The sequence below is a fragment of the Chiloscyllium plagiosum genome, unplaced genomic scaffold (assembly GCF_037043375.1).
Source record: "Chiloscyllium plagiosum isolate Xiang-an unplaced genomic scaffold, Cpla_swu_hap1 HiC_scaffold_3, whole genome shotgun sequence".
Classification (NCBI taxonomy): Eukaryota; Metazoa; Chordata; class Chondrichthyes; order Orectolobiformes; family Hemiscylliidae; genus Chiloscyllium; species Chiloscyllium plagiosum.
This window is the reverse complement of record NW_028270141.1, coordinates 68,915,502-68,937,280: the sequence shown is the minus strand read 5'-3', so window position 1 is coordinate 68,937,280 and position 21,779 is coordinate 68,915,502. Positions and strand designations below refer to the sequence as shown.

At 40.9% G+C, this 21,779-nt stretch overlaps 1 protein-coding gene across 1 annotated transcript in view; it reads right to left on the bottom strand.

Moving 5' to 3' along the window:
- Positions 1 to 19,512, bottom strand: part of LOC122548642 (adhesion G protein-coupled receptor F2-like) — an 80,668-nt gene extending 61,156 nt beyond the window's left edge. Inside the window, exons 1-3 of the mRNA XM_043687476.2 lie at positions 19,427 to 19,512; positions 4,121 to 4,260; positions 3,428 to 3,479 (exon numbers count right to left, since the gene is read on the bottom strand). Of these exons, the coding sequence (XP_043543411.2) occupies positions 3,428 to 3,479; positions 4,121 to 4,222 (154 nt within the window). The 5' untranslated portion in view covers positions 4,223 to 4,260; positions 19,427 to 19,512. The remainder of the gene's footprint in view (positions 1 to 3,427; positions 3,480 to 4,120; positions 4,261 to 19,426) is intronic.
- Positions 19,513 to 21,779: the final 2,267 nt, after the last annotated feature.

Genomic DNA, 21,779 nt, shown 5'->3' with positions numbered 1-21,779 from the left:
TTCTATCTTTTGCCACCACTTTCTCCAAGTACTCAAAACTAATCACTTTCTCCAACTCTTCACACATAATCTATACATCATCTCTCTGATCCTCTTCATAAGCTCAAACTGACAGTCCATTATTGTGGGTTTCTATACTACTGAACTTCATATCCATGTTGTCCATGTGAGTTTTTCTCCAGATATTGTTCTTGTCCTTCCATAGTCTCATCATCACCATTATATAGTTCAATGTCAACTATAAATCTCATTAATCATGGCACTTCCATTTCACTTGTCCATGAGAACATGTATAACCATCAGGAAAGGTCTCAGTGCTGATCCTTAAAGTTATCCAGTTGTTTTAGTATGATTAACAGATAAGCCAACAGAGGTGCAGCTGAACAGGACTTCTACCTTCTCTAGTCACTGAGCTCATCCCAAATTATTTCTAGCAACTGTGAAAATACAACATAGGCACCTGCCCTGGTGAGATGAAAAGAATAACCTTCCTACAGCAGTGATATATAAGGCACAAGAAAATTGCTTTCTATTTTGCATATATCATATTTCCAGCAATATTGGAATCATCTGAAGTTTAACAAGCTGTAACAGAGAAATGCTCAACTTATTACTGCCTCTATAGTTTCTCAGAATGAATGCTATGTGCTGTAATGTCAAGACTTTTGTCCAGACTCCATGAAGTGATTTGCATGATCTGCTCCTGAATGATACTGCAGTCTGACTGAGTGCAATACACATTCTTTATAAATGACGGCATTTTAACAATAATTTCTCCAAATTAAAAGATTTCTGTGCAAGATTAACAACAAATGTGTGTCAGTCTTCCTAATACATTGAAATCCAATATTCAGAACCATAGAATCCCCACAGTGCAGGAGCAGGCCATTTGGCCCACACTGACCTTCCAAAGAACATCTCACCCAAATACAGCCTCCTTCCCCTCCCCATCCCCACCATTTGCCACAGCTAATCTACCTAGCCTGCATATCCCTGGATACTATGGACAATTTATCATGGCCAATCCACCTAACCTGCACATTTTGTGGGCTCTGGTAGGATACCTGAGCACTCAGAGGAAACTCACACAGACACGGGGAGAGTGTGCAAAACTCAACACAGACAATCACCCTCAGATAGAATTGCACCTGAGTCGCTGGCGCTGTGAGGCAGCAGTGCTAACCACTGAGCCATCATGCCATTATCCCCAATCATGTGAAACTTTCCTCTTGAGTAGTAAAATTGTAAAAATGTTGCTATTTAAAGCAAATGTATCAATTTTAAAACAAATAATTTAATCAATAAAGTAAACCTTTAGGATATAATTTCTCTCACCATTCTCTTTAGGAACCCTCCAAAGGGAATTGTAAAATAATAACAAGTGCTAATCTCTATCAATTCAAACCACTTCATGAGATGCCAAGAAATAACACTGGACACTTCAAAAGGTATGAGGCCCGACAACATTCTAGAAATAATGCTGAGGGCTTGAGCTCCAGAACTAGCTATGGCCCTAGCTGAGCTGTTCTGAAACAACTGAGGTAATGGCATCTGCCTGGCAATGTCCACTAAAAGCTGGACAAATCTAACCCAGTCACCTTCAGCCACATCAGTTTAACTCGTGACCATAATCAAATTGAAGGAAAGGGTTCATATGTCATTTAATCAGCCATAACCTGCTCAGCTTGGGTTCTGCAAGGGCTTCTCAGTTCATGACCTCATTGCAGCTTTGTTCCGATTATGGACAAAACTGTAGAGATTTGAGGGTGACTGTTCTTGACATCAAGCCAGCACTTGACTAAGTTTAGTATCAATGTGCCCTTGCTAAACCAAAGTCAACAAGAGACTCTCTACTGGCTGAAGTCATGCCTAGCACAAAGAAGGACAATGTGGATATTAGAGGCCAATCATCTCAGTTTCTGGACACCACTGCAGGCATTTCTCAGGGTAATGTCCTAGGCCCAACCATCGTCAGCTGCTTCATCAATGAACTTCCTCCCATCCTAAGTTCAGAAGTGGAAAAGTTTGATGATTATACAATATCCAGCACCAATCACAACTTCATACATACTCAAGAAGTCCATGACCATTTGCAGCAAGATCTTGGATGCAGTTAGGCTTGAGTTCATAAATAGCAATTAACCATTGTGCCACAAAAATGCCTGGCAATGACCAAGTCTAAGACAGATGCCCTCGACCCTCAGTGTTATTACCATTATTGAACCCTCATAATCAACATCCTGCAGGACTGAATTGATCAAAACTGAACTGGACTAGTCACATAAATAGCTAGAAGATCAGGTAAAAGGCTAGGAAGTTTGGACATGAATGACTTCCCTTGTGACTCACAATAGTTAGCTCTGATGGTTGGATGGTTGTTTTCCAACAACGTGGCACCACCAGTGAGGCTTTAATATCTGTACCAGCTTAGGTAACCATGAATATCCCACTTTCCCAGAGTGTCCTCTTGTCTAATGCGTGTTGATTATTGGATTAGACTCATAAGTCATCTCTCTCTCATGAGAGAGCATCCCTATGGTCTTTTAGGACTATGGTAACATTATCTTCACCACAGTCTTCAAGACACAAGTTGCCACTCCAAAAACACTCAAGAAGCTCAAAACTGTCTAAGATAATGCAAATCGCTTGATTAGCACCCACCTTACTATCTTTAACACTCACTCTTTCTTTGGTCAAGGCATAACAGCAGCTGGGTGTACCAAGTCCTAGATTCAGTGCAGCAACTCATCAGGCTCCTTCCACAGCACCTTTTAAATTTGTGGCCTCTCCCACACAGAATGACAACAGCAACAGATATATGATAACACCATCACTTGCAAGTGACCCTCCTGGGACAACAACCTAAGTGGGACTATACTGCCAATGTCTCACTGTCACTGGGTCAAAATTCTGGTACTCCCTTTCCGGTAGCATTGTGATCATCTTTTCCACATAGGGTCATAGCGCCATACAGCATGTAAAATGGTTCTTCAGCCCAACTTGTCCATGCCAACCAGGTTTCCTGAACTGAACTAGTCCCATTTCCTGCGTTTGGCCCATATCCTTCTAAACTTTTCCTATCCATGTATCTGTCCAAAAGCACTTTTAATTTTGTAATTGTACACGCCTTTACCACTTCCTCTGGCAGCTCGTTCTCTACATGCACCACCTTCTGGGAGAAAACGTTTCCCTCAGGTCCCTTCTAAATGTTTCTTCTCGCACCTTAAACCTACGTCCGCTAGTTCTTGTCTACCCTTCCCTAGGGAGGTCTGCACTGGTTCAAAAACGTGGCTTACCATTTTCTCAAGCACAATTAGGTACGGGCAATAAATGTTTCTCTAATTAATGGTGCCCACATTCAACATATTAAAAAAGATGAATGAAGGAACAGATAAAGAAACAAATAAATTAATAATTAATTTCTTACCATTGCGAAGAAAATTATTATTACTATCTTCTTTTAAGGAAGGATCGTCTGCCTAAATTAAAACATGAGGTTATTTTATTGCACAGTTCAATATAAATTCACAAATTCACAAGAAGTCCCTTCAAGGAGGTGGCGAAGTAGTGGTGGTGCCAATGGATCAGTAATTCAGAAGGCCACTGATGGAATGGCAATTTATTTCCAAGTCAGAGTGTTGAGTGACTTGGAGGGGAACGTGTAGCTGAGAGTGTTCCCAGGTATCTGCTGCCCTTGTCCTTCGAGCTGGAAGTGGTCATGGATTTGGGACTGTACTATCTAAGGAATCTATTTCAGGAACACTAAGCAATCACTGCTGTTACAGCAGCTTCCCTAACCATAAGATATGGGAGCAGAAGTAGGCCATTTAGCTAAATTTTTTCTCAACCCCATTCTCCTGTCTTCTCCATGTAACTTTTGATCCCCTTGCTAATCAAGAACCATCCTTAATGTTTTGTCAATGCATATGACAAATTTCAACAAATAATCAAAGGCGCATTTCACTTAATAAAAACATATCACACTTAGCAATGATTAGTTTTGGTTGGAAGAAGTTCAGTCATGTCTGTGTAAGAGCAAAGTTTAAAATATGTCACAAAGCTAGGAATTTATTCGTTTTTTTTTCTCAGTTATAAGAGTTTGTTGAAGCGAGCTACTCACCAGAAAGGAAGAATTTGAACTATGTGACCTACAATCAAATTCTGCCCGTTGACTGATGAGCAACAGCAGCAGGCTGGGTAATACAATCTGATATTGAAGCATCACTGCTAATGTCTACAACCATAGAAATATGGATCAAACTGGAAAAAAAAAGAAGAAATGTGATTAGAAAACAGTAGTATTGTCACCAAAGCAAAGTATGGCAGCTGCTGGAAATATTCAAGATATCACCTTCTCCACAGTTTTGAAGAAAGGTCGTGAAACAGAAAGGTTTACTCTTTTCTTTGCCTCAAAGATCACAGAATCCTTGTAGAAGGGAAAGTGGCAATTGGATCCATTGAGACTAGACCGACCCTCCGAAGGGCATCCCATCCAGACCTATGTCTCAATTCTTCTGCACAGTTTCTGATCTCCTTCCTCGTGTACTTTTCAATTTCTACCCGTTTATATTTTGTCTTAATTAATGTGAAAAAAATTCTTAAACACAAGATGGTTGATCCTTCTAGAGCTCCTCAGTGCTGACATAGAAATGAACTATGGTCGTTTTCCAAAATCAGGTACAAAAATACAAGACTTCATTTTTATGCCTCCAGAGGGCAGCATTGTTGAAAACTTTAACCCAAAGCTCCTACTGTACTGCCACCTAGTGAGCAATCATACTGTGAGTGGAAATCCAAATACAGTATATCACTGCTCAGCTTCAGCTCTTTGTCATATTCACACACTTATACAAAAGCTAAACGCTGCTGAATTTCTAATAAAGGCAGAAAGGTTTGGCAATATTCAGCAGATCAGTCAACATCAAACCTCTGAGCATTTTCTCTCTTTCCCTTCCCGCTTTTATTGGCCTTAATTCTGAACTGTTAAATCTTTGGTTCTTCATCTGAACTGGAAGTCAATGTGAAATATGAATGCTGTTTCCCTTTCCACAAATGCTGCCTGACAGCACCATTGTTAATTGGTGTTCTTCAATGAGATGCCATCACAGAAACATGGGTCTGTCTGATCATTTTGGCACTTAAAAGTATAATATAGACACAATGAAAGAAATGGCAGCCATGATGTCGAGATACCAGTGTTGGACTGGAATAGACTAAGTCACACGACACCAGGTTTATTTGAAATTACAAGCTTTCGAAGTGCTGCTCCTTTGTTGGGTGAAAATTTAGGCAACATTCAGCAAGTCAGTCAACATTGATCCTCCTACCATTTTCATGGATTAGGGAGGATGCTATCTAAATATAGCCAATTAACAGCAATGTGTTATCATGTTGCACATCACTGTCTCAAACCTTCCAATAGGAAGATGGTCATTGCTGAACTATAACTATTGGGATCACAAAGAAGTTTCGATCTAGCTAACTTTGTGGGAATTCCACCTGATGTTGAAACTTCGGAGACATTGAACTGTTACCCAGGAAAAATTAGAGGAATTAAAGCATTCTCGAACTCATTGGTGGCTATTAAACTGAATCCTTGGCCCACCAAGACCTTCCCTTCAACAACCCACAGACAATTAACTCTAACCCTTCTTCCTTTGGTCCTGACCCTCATCCCCATCCATCCCATATACCAGTCACACCCCTAGACCCAGCAATCCCAGACCCCTAGACCCAGTACTTCCTCCAATCCCTATCTGAACCAGGCACGCTACCTTTGCAGGACTCAATCTGTGCCTCCTGAATTTCCACCAATGAACTCCAAACAACAGCCATTCAATGAATAACTTTGGTTCATTTATAAGAAGAAGTATCAAAAATCAGTCAAAACTAAAAGAGAGAGTACAACAGGGGACATTCATGATATCACAGATTGTAGTTTGAACAGAAAAAGAGTAAAAGGGTTTTAGCTAAAAAGCAAGCAGCCACTATGAACAGAGAGTGGGTTAAGTATCCCATATCAGCAACAGTGCAAAGCAGCAGAGCTCTGAGCAGGCATCAATCAAGAGAATGGAATCTGTTTTGCCACTTCCAAATTATTCCTGCAGCAGGTACACATGTGAGTTGACTGGAGAAGACACTTTGCCAGGTGTCATGTTCAGGTTATAACTTTGCTTTTTTTCAGTCAATACCTATATGGATGATATGTTGACCAGAGAAGGTGGTTGTTATTTCATCTTCCTTTGACAGAAGACCTGGAAATCTTTGTCATAAATGCCATTGCCTGAAAAACTCTATTCATTGAATCTTATATAAAATAACTCTATATAGGCTGGGATCCCACCACCAAGTCACCTTTTATTTACGTGTGCATAATCCTTGACACTGGGACAGCTTCCTCAGAGCCAGCTCTCAGAGTGAACAGGATGTCTGACACTTCTATTTGCATCTGTCAGCCAGGGCTCCATGATTGGAACAGGTTAACAGGCTCATGATAGATGGTATGGAGCTATCCTTATATGTTGAATGCTATTGGATGTTAGGAAATACTTGAATTCCCTGCTGGTAAATGATGGCTCATTATCTGTGACCAACACTTCTGGAAGCCTGTGTATTGTCTAAATACTCACAGCTTTTCTATTGCCATCCCTGTGTTTGTGAATTTAATTTAAACACATCCAACCATTTAGTCATCCACAATGACTAAGAACATTGAGCCCATGAAAGGACCGACATAGCTGACATGTAACCGAGTCCAAGGTGTACCCAGGTGTTCCCATGAATGTACATTTTGTACTTGTTGGTGCTCTGGGCACTGCCCCACCAATGCAGATGTCTGCATCCAGTCCTGGCCACCAGACATAACTTGCTGCTAACATCTTCATTTTGGACACCCCTGGTGGAGTTCAGCGAGTGTCTGCAGTGACCTTTGTTCAGGACAATCATTCTTGTCCCCCATAATATGCCGTTCTCTATCTACTGATGTGGTCTTACGAGGTCCAGAAAGATTTCAATTCTGGTTGTGATGGCCCTCCTGTTTCTCCCATCACCACCAGCTGTTTTAGTTTTGCTAGGACTGGACTTTTGCGTGTCCACAGTCTGATATTGTCAGTGGTGACCAGAAGGATGCCCAGCAAGTTTAAATGCAGAATGGAGTCTTCTCGTGGCAGAACCAAAGTAATGTATCTGCCAGGGGGAGGCAGCTCAAGGCATCCATGCTTGTTACTTGGCCTCCCTGACGGTGTTCCAATTTGTAATGGTTTCCACTTAGAATGAGGGCCCACTGCTGAATTCAAACTGAAGCTAAGGGTGGCCTTTGTTCTCTTTGAGTAGACCTAGCAGGGGTCCCTGGTCTGTTACTATTACAAATTTATATCTATAAAGGAAGTAGTGGAACTTTCTCACACCAAAGATGATCACCAAATCTTCCTTCTCCATCTGGGTGTATGTGTGCTCTGCATCAGAGAAAGTCCAAGAAGCATATGCAATCAGGCATTCCTCTCCATTGGGCCATCTGTGTGCAACATTGCCCCGATACCAAATGTGGAAGTATCACTTGTTAGCACTAGATCTCATTTGGGATCATAGTGTGACAGCACCTTAGAGGATGATAGCTGCTCCCTCACTTCCCTAAAAGCCATGCCTTAGGGAAGACGAGTCATCTTAACCTCGTCAAAAATCCCAACACGAATTCCCCTGGTTCTCAAATTGCCGAGTAAAACTGACAGCATCTCAGAATTAGAGTCTTGCATTCATAAAATTCCTTAAGAAAATCCATCAATGTTTGAAAGGTTTTAGCATCTGGTGACTCAGGAAACATTAGGGTCCTAATAACCAAAAAGCTGACGGACCACAAGCTGCCAGGAGAATTATTTGTTGCCTCCTGTCTGTCCCAATATGACTTGCCCAGAAAAGATAGTGCATTCTTTCCACATATTGGGCCCAGTCTTCGATGGCAAGATTGAACAAGTCAAGCTTCCCAAACAATGCATGATGCCAGAAATGCTTACGTCAATTCAAAGACGACTATTGCAAATGAATTTCTTCAGGCGGGATTTTTTTTCTCTCATTGCCATTGAAATAATTGCACAGAGGCCGGTCTCCTGCCACCAAGTCACCCTTTATTTACATATGGAGAGTCCGTGGCACTGTTCCAGCTTCTTCAAAGCCAGCATTCAGAGTGAACAGAACCTCTGACAGTCCTGCTCAAACGTGCCAGCCAGATCTCCCTGAAAGGGGCTGTTAACCTGTTCCAATCAGAAAACTTATATTCTATGAGGTCCACCTGGCTGACCTCATTACAGACGCTACATTATATTTTTCAAATTAACCAATGACCAGGGAACTCCCTTCATTCATGCTTCAGTTACATTGTGGATTGGGAGACAATTGTGGATGCAGCAATGAATTAACTCAGTCCACACAGTCCTCAGATGAGACATTGTCAAATATTGTATGCTTGTTACAAACCCTCCTGTTTAATTTAAACCAGTAACACAGCAAATATACTAAATTAAAACTTGATTGAAGCTTGGTATTTTTTGCTTTATAATTTAAACTGGTTGGCGTAATTCAGATTTGTTTCTGTCTCCAGGCAACCAGCTTCATTAGCTGCTGGACTAAAAGGTTACATTGTATCTTGTTCAGAACAGTTGGTGCTGTCAGGTAGTTCTACTAGCTTTTAACTTTCTTAAAGGTATAGTACACCCACATCTTCAGAACATCTTCCCCCTTAAAAGAAAACGAACCAACATAATGAAAAGATGGTTTCTTTTTTTTCGATTATTTAAATACATTACATTAACATACCAATAACTTTAATCTAAAGTTCACCCTAACTTCTTCCCATAAAACATTAAATAAATACAAATCTCATCTAAACTTTATCAGTTGAATCCGCGATAACACATCTGCGATTACATTCTTAAAAGACTGTAACATAAGACTCCAACAAAACAGTCTCATTCTTGCCTTTAAAGCATCCTACGAATGTAAGTGGGTTGTGATCCATGCACACAACCGTCTCCAACACATTGTTCGTGACATACATGTTAAAATGTTGCAAGGCCAGTACCAAACTCAATAGTTCCTTTTCGACTGTGGAGTATTTCCTCTGGTGGATGTTGAGCTTCTTCGAAAAATAACCAACTTCAATCCCTTCCTCATCTTCCTGTAGGAGTACTGCTCTATCTCCTATGTCTCTAGCAACACTGGCGACTTTAAAAGGTTTTGAAAATATTGGTGTCGCTAAAATTGGTGTGGTGGTTCACATTGATTTCAAATGGTCAAATGCCTCCTGGCATGGTTCTGTCCACCGAAATCTTGTGTTCTTCTTCAGCAATTTGGTTAACGGTGCCACTACACTACAAAGAATCGAAGCACCTCTTTCTTCGAGATTGGCCGTGGAAATTCCTCGATGGCCTTCGTCTTTCCATTCCGTGGGGTCAACCTTACATGATCGATGTTATGTCCCAAGAATGTCACCTCCGCTTTCTCAAATTCAGTTTCATTTAAGTTTATTACCAGTTTTGCGTCTCGTAGTCAAAGAGATCTGCAACTGTACCATGCGATCTTTCCAGGACTTATTAAAGATTACTACATCGTCCAAAAAGACTGCACAGTTTGTTAGCCCAGCCACAATTCTGTTTGCGAATCTTTGGAATGTGGCCGGTGCATTCTTCATTCCAAAGGGCATCACTTAAATCTAATATAGCCCATTTGGAGTTACAAACGCAGAAATTTTTTTCACCGACTCTGATAAAGGTATCTGCCAGTAACTACGCATTAAGTCCAACTTGGTGATGTAACTGGCTTGTCCAACTTTCGCGATACAGTCCTCCAATGTAGGAATTGGGTATGAGTCCGGTTTTGTAACGGCGTTGACCTTCTGATAATCCATGCAGAATCGTTGAGTCCCAGCCAGTTTGGGAACTAAGACGATCGGCGAACTCCACTCACTCTGGCTTGAGTCGATGATGTCCTCGTCGAGCATGGCCTCCACATCCATCTGGACCTGTTGGCTTTGAAAGGATTAAGCCAATAGGGGTGTTGTTTTATTGGAACAGTACTTCCCTACGTCTACTTGATGTACAATAGCATTAGTCCTCCCCATCTGATTCTTGCATATGTGCTTATTCTGCAGTAACAAATCTTTCAACTGCGTTCTATGCTCCTGAGACAGATGGCTTACTAACCTATCCCATTCCTCAAGAACTTCATTTTTTAATCTGTTTTGAGGCACCTCAAAATCCAAATCATTTGGATTTGATTCCTCAATCTGCAAGGCAGTAACTAACACCTGTTTCTCCAGTTCTTTCCCTCTAGTATAATATGGTTTCAATATGTTCACATGACATGTCCAATATCTTTTATTTCTATCTGGCATCTTTACTAGATAATTCATCTGACTCAACTTTTCTCAATTTGATAGGGACCACTAAACCTGGCCATCCCCTCTGGAAAGTCCGAGTCTCAAAGTTTTTATCTGCTGCCTGCTTAATTCTATACTGGGCCTCTTTAGGTACTGTTTAGCTATTTCACCTATTCAATTTAATCTCGCCCTCACCTCCAATACATAATCTAAGTGTGAGCTCTCCGACACTGGTCCTGTCAATTTTTCTTCAATTAATTTCAAAGGACCTCTCACTTCATGCCTGAATAGTAACTCGAAGGGAGTGAACTGAGTAGATTTGTTTGGGAAATTTCTAATGGCAAACAATACGAATGGGATACCTTTATCCGAATCATTTGGGCAATCCTGACAGTATGTTCTCAACATGCCACCTTTCTAAAGCTTCATGGGATTTACGATGGTACACACTGGAATAAAAGTGCTGTATACCTAAGCTATCCATAACCTCCTTAAACTGCCTAGCAGTAAAATCTGACCCTTGGGCCAACTGAATCTCTCTTACTTTGTGAAGAAATCTACTAATTCCTCTATTACCCTTTTTTGCCTTGATATTCTGCAATGGAATTGCATCCGGAAATCTGGTAGACACATCTATTATGGTTAACAAGTACCGGTTCCCACTTTTAATTCTCGGGAGGGGACCTACACAATCAATTATAACCCGTGTAAAAGGTTCTTCAAATGCGGGAATTGGCAACAAAGGTGCTGGTTTTATTACCGCCTGTGGCCTACCTACCATTTGGCATGTATGACATGTTTGGCAAAAGTTAACCACATCCTTGTGCATTCCAGGCCAATGAAAATGTTTTTGTACCTTAGCCTGTGTCTTTCATACCCTGAGGTGGCTTCCTACAGATAGTTCATGTGTAACCCATAACACCTTCTGTCTGTATGCTACGGGCAACTTTGGCCCATTTCTCCTCTGCATTAACCTGCCATGGTCTCCATTTCCATCTTAGAATTCTACCTTTAAGATAATAACCCTCCAGAATATTCTCTGCCTCCTTTTCGGAGTACGCAACCACATATATATATTTTATCATATTGTCTTGCTGTTGCATCACCCTTAGCCTTTCAGGACTAAACACTTCTGTCTGACCCTCTCCTGTTCAGGCTTTTCCTGCACCATTATGTCAAACAGGGTATCTGCTAATTGAACTTCAATTCCTTCATCTTTTTCTTTCCTTTTCACTTTGTGCTGTGACTTATGATAGTGGGATCTGGTTACCACACAGTCTGGGAAAGTACCAGGACATTTCTGTTTTAACTCCTCAGTTTCTTGGTCTTCCTTGAGCTTCTCCACAAAAAGGGATGTCACTCCCACAACAAGGGGTATCACTCCCACCTTGGATCCTGCCAAATCATTCCCAAGAACAAACTGAATTCCTGGAACTGACACTCTATCAATCACTCCCATTGTAACATCCCCAGTCTTTAGTTGGCACTCCACCCTAACCTTACATAGGGGATTGCTAAATTTCTGTCCATCAATCTCCCAAATTACCATACTCTCAGGTAACAGATCGGAAAGAGTGCTTATTCGCTCATCTCTTACTATCAGCGACTGGTTAGTTCCTGTATCTCTCAAAATTATAACTTCTTATCCTTCTCCCCCTGTTCTTTCTGAGTAACCTTTACCCACAGAGGAGAATTCTTTGTAGAGATCAGGTACTAACTCCATACCCAGCCCCTGCCTAGGCTGTGCACTCTCCTGCAGCTCCACAGCTCTTCTTGGGGTCTTCTGTACTACTTTCACTAATGCCACAGCTTAGTTTCTTTTACCACATCTTTTCCCACAGTGTCTTTATTTAATGACCAGCACTATGACTTTACATGTCCCACTTTACTACAGTGGAAACACCTGAGGCCTTTCACCTCCTTCCCACCCTCTTGGGCTTCTTTTTTATCCTGTGATAAATTCTTACCAGCGGTCTCTACTCTTGGTTTCATAGTGTAGGATCTCCCCTTCTCCCAACTTCTATCCCTCTCAAATTCTGGTTGGAAGCTTGTCTTATGCACAAACATATTACATTACAGTGTGGAAACAGGCCCTTCGGCCCAACAAGTCCACACCGACCCGCCGAAGCGAAACCCACCCATACCCCTACATTTACCCCTTGCCTAACACTACGGGCAATTTAGTATGGCCAATTCACCTGACCCTGCACATCTTTGGACTGTGGGAGGAAACCGGAGCACCCGGAGGAAACCCACGCAGACACGGGGAGAACATGCAAACTCCACACAGTCAGTCGCCTGAGGCGGGAATTGAACCCGGGTCTCTGGCGCTGTGAGGCAGCAGTGCTAACCACTGTGCCACCGTGCCGCCCACCAATGGGTTCAATTCCCGCCTCAGGCGACTGACTGTGTGGAGTTTGCACATTCTCCCCGTGTCTGCGTGGGTTTCCTCCGGGTGCTCCGGTTTCCTCCCACAATCCAAAAAATGTGCAGGTTAGGTGAATTGGCCATGCCAAGTTGCCGGTAGTGTTAGGTGAAGGGATAAATGTAGGGGAATGGGTCTGGGTGGGTTACGCTTCGGCGGGTCGGTGTGGACTTGTTGGGCCGAAGGGCCTGTTTCCACACTGTAAGTAATCTAAACATATCTTCATCTGCTAATTTTGCTGCCCTTCTCACTTCTTGAACTTTCTGTTCTCCACGTGAATTCTTACCATCTCTGGAAATGAGTTTTTAAACTTCTTCAGCAGAATAATCTCTCATAGAGCCTCAAATGTCCTATCGATTTTCAAAGCATACATCCATCTATCAAAATGACTACATTTAAATCTTTCGAACTCAACATAAGTTTGACCCTGGTTTCTGACCTGTTGTCTATGTGCTTCTGGTACCAATTCATAAGTACTTAAAATAGCCTGTTTAACCTCATCACAATCTCTTGACCCCTCATCTGACAGTGCGGCAAGTACCTCACCAGCTCTGCCTACCAGTTTAGTCTGAATTAGCATTACCCAAAAATCCTCAGATCACTCCATCTGCCTAGCCATTTTTTCAAATGAAATAAACAAAGCTTCAACATCTTTCTCATCAAAATGTGACAGAGTTTTGACATATTTATGTATGTCACCAATTTCTCTTTTCATTTCCCTCTTACTAACTTGACCGCTGATTAAGTCACAACTTCTCAAGTTCAAATTCTCTCTCTCTTCTCTCTCTCTTTCTCTGTCCCTTTCTTCTCTCTCTTTGCTCAGCTAAGAACCTCCTCTCTCTCTTTTTCCTCTCTCTCTTCTCTATTTCTTTCTCTTTCTCTCTCCCTCTCTTCTCTCTCTTTCTCTCCCCCCTTTCCTCTCTTTCACTCTTTGTTTATCTTCTAACTCCATTTTCCTTAATTGTAATTTAAGTTTTTCTACCTCTACTGCACTTGTCTGTTTCTTTGATGTGCCTGAGTGTTTGAGTAACTCCCTTACAATTTCAGCTTTACTTTTGTCCTTGTTTAAACTCAAATCTAACTTTGTGGCTAATTCTAAAAGTATGGCCTTTTTCTTTCCTTTTAAACATTCCTGGCAAATTTGAGAATCATCTTCAAATCCCAGAACTTCTTTAGCAGTTTTAAGAGCCATTTCTCTCACTTTTAATTTAATCAACCACAGGTCAACAAAATTAAACAAATTGCCTCACCTATGTTTTATTTAAAGAAAAGTATATTCCTGTCAGGGTGAAAGGGAAGGCTGGATGACTAAAGAAATTGAGGGTTTGGTTAAGAAAAAGAAGGAAGCATATGTCAGGTACAGACAGGATAGATTGAGTGAATCCTTAGAAGAGTATAAAGAAAGTAGGAGTATACTTAAGAGGGAAATCAGGAGGGTAAAACAGGGACATGACATAGCTTTGGCAAATAGAATTAAGGAGAATCCAAAGGGGTTTTACAAATATATTAAGAACAAAAGGGTAACTAGGGAGAGAATAGGGCCCCTCAAAGATCAGCAAGGCGGCCTTTGTGTGGAGCCACAGAAAATGGGGGAGATACTAAATGATTATTTTGCATCAGTATTTACTGTGGAAAAGGATATGGAAGATATAGATTGTAGGGAAATGGTGACATCTTGCAAAATGTCCAGATTACAGAAGAGGAAGTGCTGGATGTCTTGAAACGGTTAAAGGTGGATAAATCCCCAGGACCTGATCAGGTGTACCCGAGCACTCTGTGGGAAGCTAGAGAAGTGATTGCTGAGCCTTTGGTGAGGTATTTGTAACATTGATAGTCACAGGAGAAGTGCCAGAAGACTGGAGGTTGGCAAACGTGATGCTACTGTTTAAGAAAGGTGGTAAGGACAAGCCAGGGAACTATAGACCAGTGAGCCTGACTTCGGTGGTGGGCAAGTTGTTGGAGGGAATCCTGAGGGACAGGATGTACATGTATTTGGAAAGGCAAGGACTGATTTGGGATAGTCAACATGGCATTGTGCATGGGAAATCATGTCTCACAAACTTGATTGAGCTTTTTGATGAAGTAACAAAGAAGATTGATGAGGGCAGAGCAGTAGATGTGATCTATATGGACTTCAGTAAGGCGTTCGACAAGGTTCCCCATGGGAGACTGATGGCTCAAAGGTAGAAGACAGAGGGTGGTGGTGGAGGGTTGTTTTTCAGACTGGAGGCCTGTGACCAGTGGAGTACCACAAGGATCGGTGCTGAGCCCTCTATCTTTTGTCATTTACATAAATGATTTGGATGCGAGCATAAGAGGTACAGTTAGTAAGTTTGCAGATGACATCAAAATTGGATGTGTAGTGGACAGCAAAGAAGGTTACCTTAGATTACAACAGGATCTTGACCAGATGGGCCATTGGGTTGAGATGTGGCAGATGGAGTTTAATTCAGATAAATGCGAGGTGCTGCATTTTGGGAAAGTAAATCTTAGCAGGACTTATACACTTAATGGTAAGGTCCTGGAGAGTGTTGCTGAACAAAGAGACCTTGGAGTGCAGGTTCATAGCTCCTTGAAAGTGGAGTCACAGGCAGATAGGATAGTGAAGAAGGCATTTGTTATGCTTTCTTTTATTGGTCAGAGTATTGAGTACAGGAATTGGGAGGTCATGTTGTAGCTATACAGGACATTGGTTAGGCCACTGTTGGAATATTGCGTGCAATTCTGGTCTCCTTCCTATCGGAAAGATGTTGTGAAACTTGAAAGGGTTCAGAAAAGATTTAAAAGGATGTTACCAGGGTTGGAGGATCTGAGCTACAGGGAGAGGTTGAACAGGCTGGGGCTGTTTTCCCTGGAGCGTCGGAGGCTGAGGGGTGACCTTATAGAGGTTTACAAAATTATGAGGGGCATGGATAGGATAAATAGGCAAAGTCTTTTCCCTGGGGTCGGGGAGTTCAGAACTAGAGGGCATAGGTTTAGGGTGAGAGGGGAAAGATATAAAAGAGACCTAAGGGGCAACCTTTTCACGCAGAGGGTGGTACATGTATGGAATGAGCTGCTAGAGGATGTGGTGGAGGCTGGTACAATTGCAACATTTAAGAGGCATTTGGATGGGTATATGAATAGGAAGGGTTTGGAGGGATATGGGCCGGGTGCTGGCAGGTGGGACTAGATTAGGTTGGGATATCTGGTCGGCATGGACAGGTTGGACCGAAGGGTCTGTTTCCATGCTGTACATCTCTATGACTCTATGACTCTAATCTGAGTGGTTTGTGTGTGGAATGAACTTCCTGATGTGGGCACAATGATAATGTTTAAAAGACATTTGGGTAAGTCCATGAATAGGATATCTTTCCGATAGGAAGGAGAGTGGAATTGCACGCAATATTCCAACAGTGGCCTAACCAATGTCCTGTACAGCCGCAACATGACCTCCCAAATCCTGTACTCAATACTCTAACCAATAAAGGAAAGCATACCAAACGCCTTCTTCACTATCCTATCTACCTTCGACTCCACTTTCAAGGAGCTATGAACCTGCACTCCAAGGTCTCTTTGTTCAGCAACACTCCCTAGGACCTTACCATTAAGCATATAAGTCCTGCTAAAATTTGCTTTCCCAAAATGCAGCACTTTGCATTTATCTGAATTAAACTCCATCTGCCACTTCTCAGCCCATTGGCCCATCTGGTCCGGATCCTGTTGTAATCTAAGGTAACCTTCTTTGCTGTTCACTACACCTCCAATTTTGGTGTCATCTGCAAACTTACTAACTGTACCTCTTATGATTAAAGCTCATCGTTTAAGTAGAGTAAATTGTTCCTGAAGACAGCAACGCAGAATTTAGAGAAGCATTTCCTAAATTATTTTCAGGATGAGTAAGCTGAAAAATCATTAACATATTACAGTAAAGTCAAATGTATTGCCTATTTGCCTTTTTACTCCAAGGGAGATATATACCTACTCGTGCGAAAAGTGAAATAATGCAGTAAAAGGGGTAATTTCATCAATTACAGTCTTACTAACAAGTGCTCAGATGTGGGCACTGTTTCTAAACAAACTGAAATATCAGGATTTGTGTGTACCTAATGCAATTTAACTCTGTTACACAAGGGAAATATATCCAATGTCATTAGTTGATAATAGCTTAGCAAAATTGGCAAATAGAACACTGCTCTCTTAATTAGATGCGAACAGTGGATTTTGGCAAGTATTCTTAGACAAGGAGTCAAGATTATTAACTCATTTTATGATATATTTTTAATTGACTCATTTGGAATAGCATCGACAACTCAAAACATTCTCGAGAACAATATCCAACAAAGAAAGGGTAGTATGCATATGGATAAGCCCGGAATACATGATTCAAAGAAAGAGAATGATGGTCGTAGAATTCAATACATTCCGAAAACACCACAGTAATGCCCGAGCTTCAATGTTCTGATCCATTGGACTCTAGCTTCATAGCTATTTAGGTAAAACTCCTGCAAAATCAGTTACGATGGATTGAACACTGCCCTCAGGATTCATATGTGTCTTCTCCACCAGTCCCGGCTTTCTCTAATCTATAATGGCAAGTATTCCAGGGGACGATATTTAAAATGCTACCAAAACACACTGAAGTTTTTCTTGAAGTACTGTAACATTGTCATTCTTCTCTGAGAAGAGATTGCTATAAGCCATTCAAAATGTTCAAAACTACATCATACTCTAAGTCCAGATGGCTTAATAATGATACAAGGCAGTGGCAGAGAAGGAAAGAAAAGGAAAAAATCTTGGTCATTGGAGCCCACTGCTTCAAGCAATATATTTCCCCATGTGCTCCAAGATCTATGGGTCAAAAATTAGTCTGTTCAGTCACATAAGAATCCAAGGCAGAAACTCACAACCCTGAGTGGGTGACATCTGTAACTCAAGGCAACAATGGTGATTTGCTGTGTTTGTGACTAGTTTTCAAATAGCATGCAGCAATTAGCTGGGTATCACAGAGACCAGTGCTAAGACCCCAGTTATTCACAATATATATTAATCATTTACATCAGGGAGCTAAGATAATATTTAATGCTAATATAAATAATTTAATATCTCCAAGTTTACAAATGACACAAAGTCAGGTGGGGAAGTGAGTTGGGAGAATGTAGAGATTCATTCAGTATGATTGCAACAAGCTGAGTGAGTGGGCAAATGCATGGCAGATGCAGTTTAATGTGGATCAATATAAGGTTATTCACTTTGGGAGCAAAAACAGAAAGGTGGATTATTATCTGAATAGTTATAAATTGAGGGAGGAGAATGTGCACTGAGACTTGGGTGTACTTGTACACCAGCAACTGAGGGTAAGCATGGGTTTCTGTTCATTTGAAAGAGAGTAATGACTGTTTAATATTTTAAATAAGCATATTTCAAAACTTTAATGATGGTTTGCAGCTAAATAATTCAGCTCTTTAAATGCTGACTGACCTGCTGGACATTTAGCAGGACTAATGTGACAGTTCTACCTTTTGATTTTTCCTCCAGCATTTCAACTATTTCCAGCTATTTTTATCAATGCTGTACATTTGTATAACCTTTAATTACTAAAAAGGCTCAAGGAAATTTAGAGAATGTCATCGGGCAAGCACATTTGTTCTGAGACTCTTGGTTAATAAGAACCTCAGATCCTGACTCTGTTGATGCACAATTTTACAGGAAAATCTGCAATATGCAAAGGGGAACTGTCAAGACCTGAGTCACATTGCAGATTTTAGCTGGCTATGACTCAGACTAATCACTAAATCTGCCATCTTTACCTGGTCTGGCCCACATGTGACTCCAGACCAACAGCAATGTACTTGACTCTTTACTTCTCTCTCAACCAGCCATTCAGTTCATGGGTGATTAGGTATGGGCAACAAATCCAGGACCTTACCCATAATCCACATTCAATGAACATTATTTTAAACTCCAAAACAGTTTACAGCTCCATACATTCCTACTCCTACAGATACAAAAACTCAATTTTCCAAAGTTTTGGCACACAAAGTGCCAACTATTTCTTTGTAACATTAAAACACCGAATTTCAAGTATTCCATCAATGTCAGTCAATTTAGCCGTTTTCAACATAATGACAAATTGGAGTTGTACTGCAAATCCTGTGAAACCCCAGCACTTTTGTCACAGAGCATCAGTACCAATCTAAATTTACGCCGCTACCTTTAGATCCATACACTCCTGAATTCGCTCAACAGCAATATAAAAGTCAGAATCGAACTGCAATAATAGTTAGGGGACTTTAGAGTCATAGAAATGTACAGCACGGAAACAGAGCCTTCGGTCCAACACGTCCATGTCGACCAGATATCCCAACCTAATCTAGGGACTTTAACATTGATATCATTGTCACAAATTCTTCTAATATTTCCTGATATAAAGAGCTTGACTATTTCGAAGAGGGAGAACGACCTCTTGTTGGGTGAGTGGTAAACTTGTTTATAAACAACCAGGTTACGATCTCATTGACTATCACGCACAAAGGAGATCTTCCACCTCTCACAATGTCAATCTGGAAATGTATTTAAGTTCTAATGTATGTTTTCTTCAAAGACTGATGTTTACCAACACTTCTCATTCCGAAACGAACAGTCTTTCTTACCTTTGATTTTCCTCCGAGAGAAAGGCTGATTCGGTTTATATCAAAGCTGTTCTTGCCCAGTGTGAGGATCGCTGGCAAGTTTTGAGTCCAGTCCAATCGGGTAATGTACTTCCTCCTCTGTTCCAGAGTCACTGAGAGTGACTTCAGGCAGATCGAGGCATCGCCCACTAGCCCCAGGTTAAAACTGCGGGATCCCTGAACCAGAAACCGCCGACGCAGTACAGTGGAGGGGGGCGGGGGGTGGGGAGCAGCTATATCCCGGAGAGATATGTAAAACCTTAAACTCATGCCTAATTTCCTTCTCTAATTTAAAACATTGAAGACGTTAACTTGTGCTTTCAGCAGTCCTTTTTCTTGTACGGACGGTACAGCTGGTACCAGTTCAATCAAATGCTGAGAAATTTAGTCGGATTCAGAGTTAGACTTCGCTTTGCATCAATTTCAACAACGTCTTCAAGGAATTTTATGTGGAGAGAAGAAAGTATGAACTCAATAAAATGATAATTCTAATATTTTATAAAACAGTAGGGGTAATATGCAGAAGGAAGTCTTTCCCAATGTGTGTATAATCTGTTGAAGTTAACTAAAAACTCGTATTTTTTTCATATTATTCTTGGAGGTCACCAGATTCATTTCTTTTGTTGTTATGTATCCAGAGTCCTCCTACCACAACTGGGCATCTTTCCTACCACCAAATCACCATGCTGTTTTTTTTTGTTTTTAACTATTAACTGCCACCAGGAAACCAATTTCATTTTTTTCAGTTCAAGTGGCAATGATGAGTGACTTAGCATCAACTCTAGAAAATTGTGATCACCTTTGATTTATTAATTGATGATGATTTGATTAATAAATACAGTTTCAACAAAGGAAGTTGAGCAGTGCAAATAGGGCAGAAATAAGACCATTGTGACCTGGAATGGCTGTTTGAGAGTAATGTCATTACATTAATTAACGTTTCCAGGAAATTAAAAGGCAGGGCATGCCAGTGGCAGAAGCAATATTTAATTAAAACAGGAGAAACAACTTGACCTTTGTGGTTTCATGCACCTAATTGACATATCCCTGAACACTATGGGCAATTTAGCAGGGCCAATTCACCGAACCTATTTTACAAGGTTGTGATCATTTCCTAGTGTAAGCATAAGAGTTCTGTTGGTGCTGCTTTTGGTCTGTAGTATTCATCATTGTCTTGATAATACCATAGATGGTGACCAAGTACAGGTTCCTGCATGCCATAGCCCTGCAATCAGTGGAGCAGTGGTGTTCATAACAGAGATATTTGGAATAACCAGTCACCAGATTTTTGCAGCAACACCCGAGTTAATGGATTCCAGAGTCAACATTCCAGTAGAGTGTTTCAGAGTTAATGCTTCTGTTGAAGGGCCACAGACATGATACATTAATTTTGTTTCTGTCCACAGATGTTGCTATTAGCTGCTGAATTTCCAGCTTTGTCTGTTTTTATTTCAGATTTGCAGCATGTGCAGTATTTTGCTTTTCAATTAGAAAAATTACTCTGTATCAAACAGCAACCAAAACAGATTAAGCAATCAATTCAAATTTGTCAAAATTTGTCATGAAATAACAAACACCCAGAAAACACCCAGACCAAGCAATTTGCTCACCTGAGTCGGAATTTACCCAATTCCTGATTGATGTGGGTCAAGGTGAAAAAAAAGGGAAAATTGGGTGAGACATTCAGGTAGGAGCTTCTCAATGAGAGAGCAGACGTCCCAGTGTCCAACCAAGTGTTCAACAGCGAAATGCCATTCTCACTGGTGAGAGACAAGGCCCTATATGCATTCTTGTGGGTAAATCACCACAAGTTACCTTTATTCGGCTACTTAATAAGAAATCTCACAGACTATCAAGTATTGAAACAATGATTTAAACTTTATTGCATTTAACAACTAAAATAAGGCACCTCAAGTAAGCAAATTAAATCTCAGAATCCAATTTGGATATTATCCGAGTAATGGTGGAACTTGGCCACAATTCCACCAATACTGTCTGTCTCTGGATGTGACCAATCTTTATGCAGTGTTGTTCTTCAGAGTTCTGCTAAAGGGTGAGTTCTGGTGTTTGATTCTTATACAAATATATATTTATATCTTGATGTGGTAATTTATATATTGATGTGATATATTGATGATTCCCCAGAGTCGTTTCATCCAAAACATTGATTATTCTCCTGGAGCCCTTGAGACTGCAGCTTGCTTCCTTATCAGAAGTAACTTCTTTGTTCCTTGTTACATTTAGCCTTAACTGCCTGTTTGAAGACACAGTTTTCCTGTGATTACTTAATTCTTCTGCAGGGCAAACCTTGTCCTTTGTGGCAATAAGGTATTTA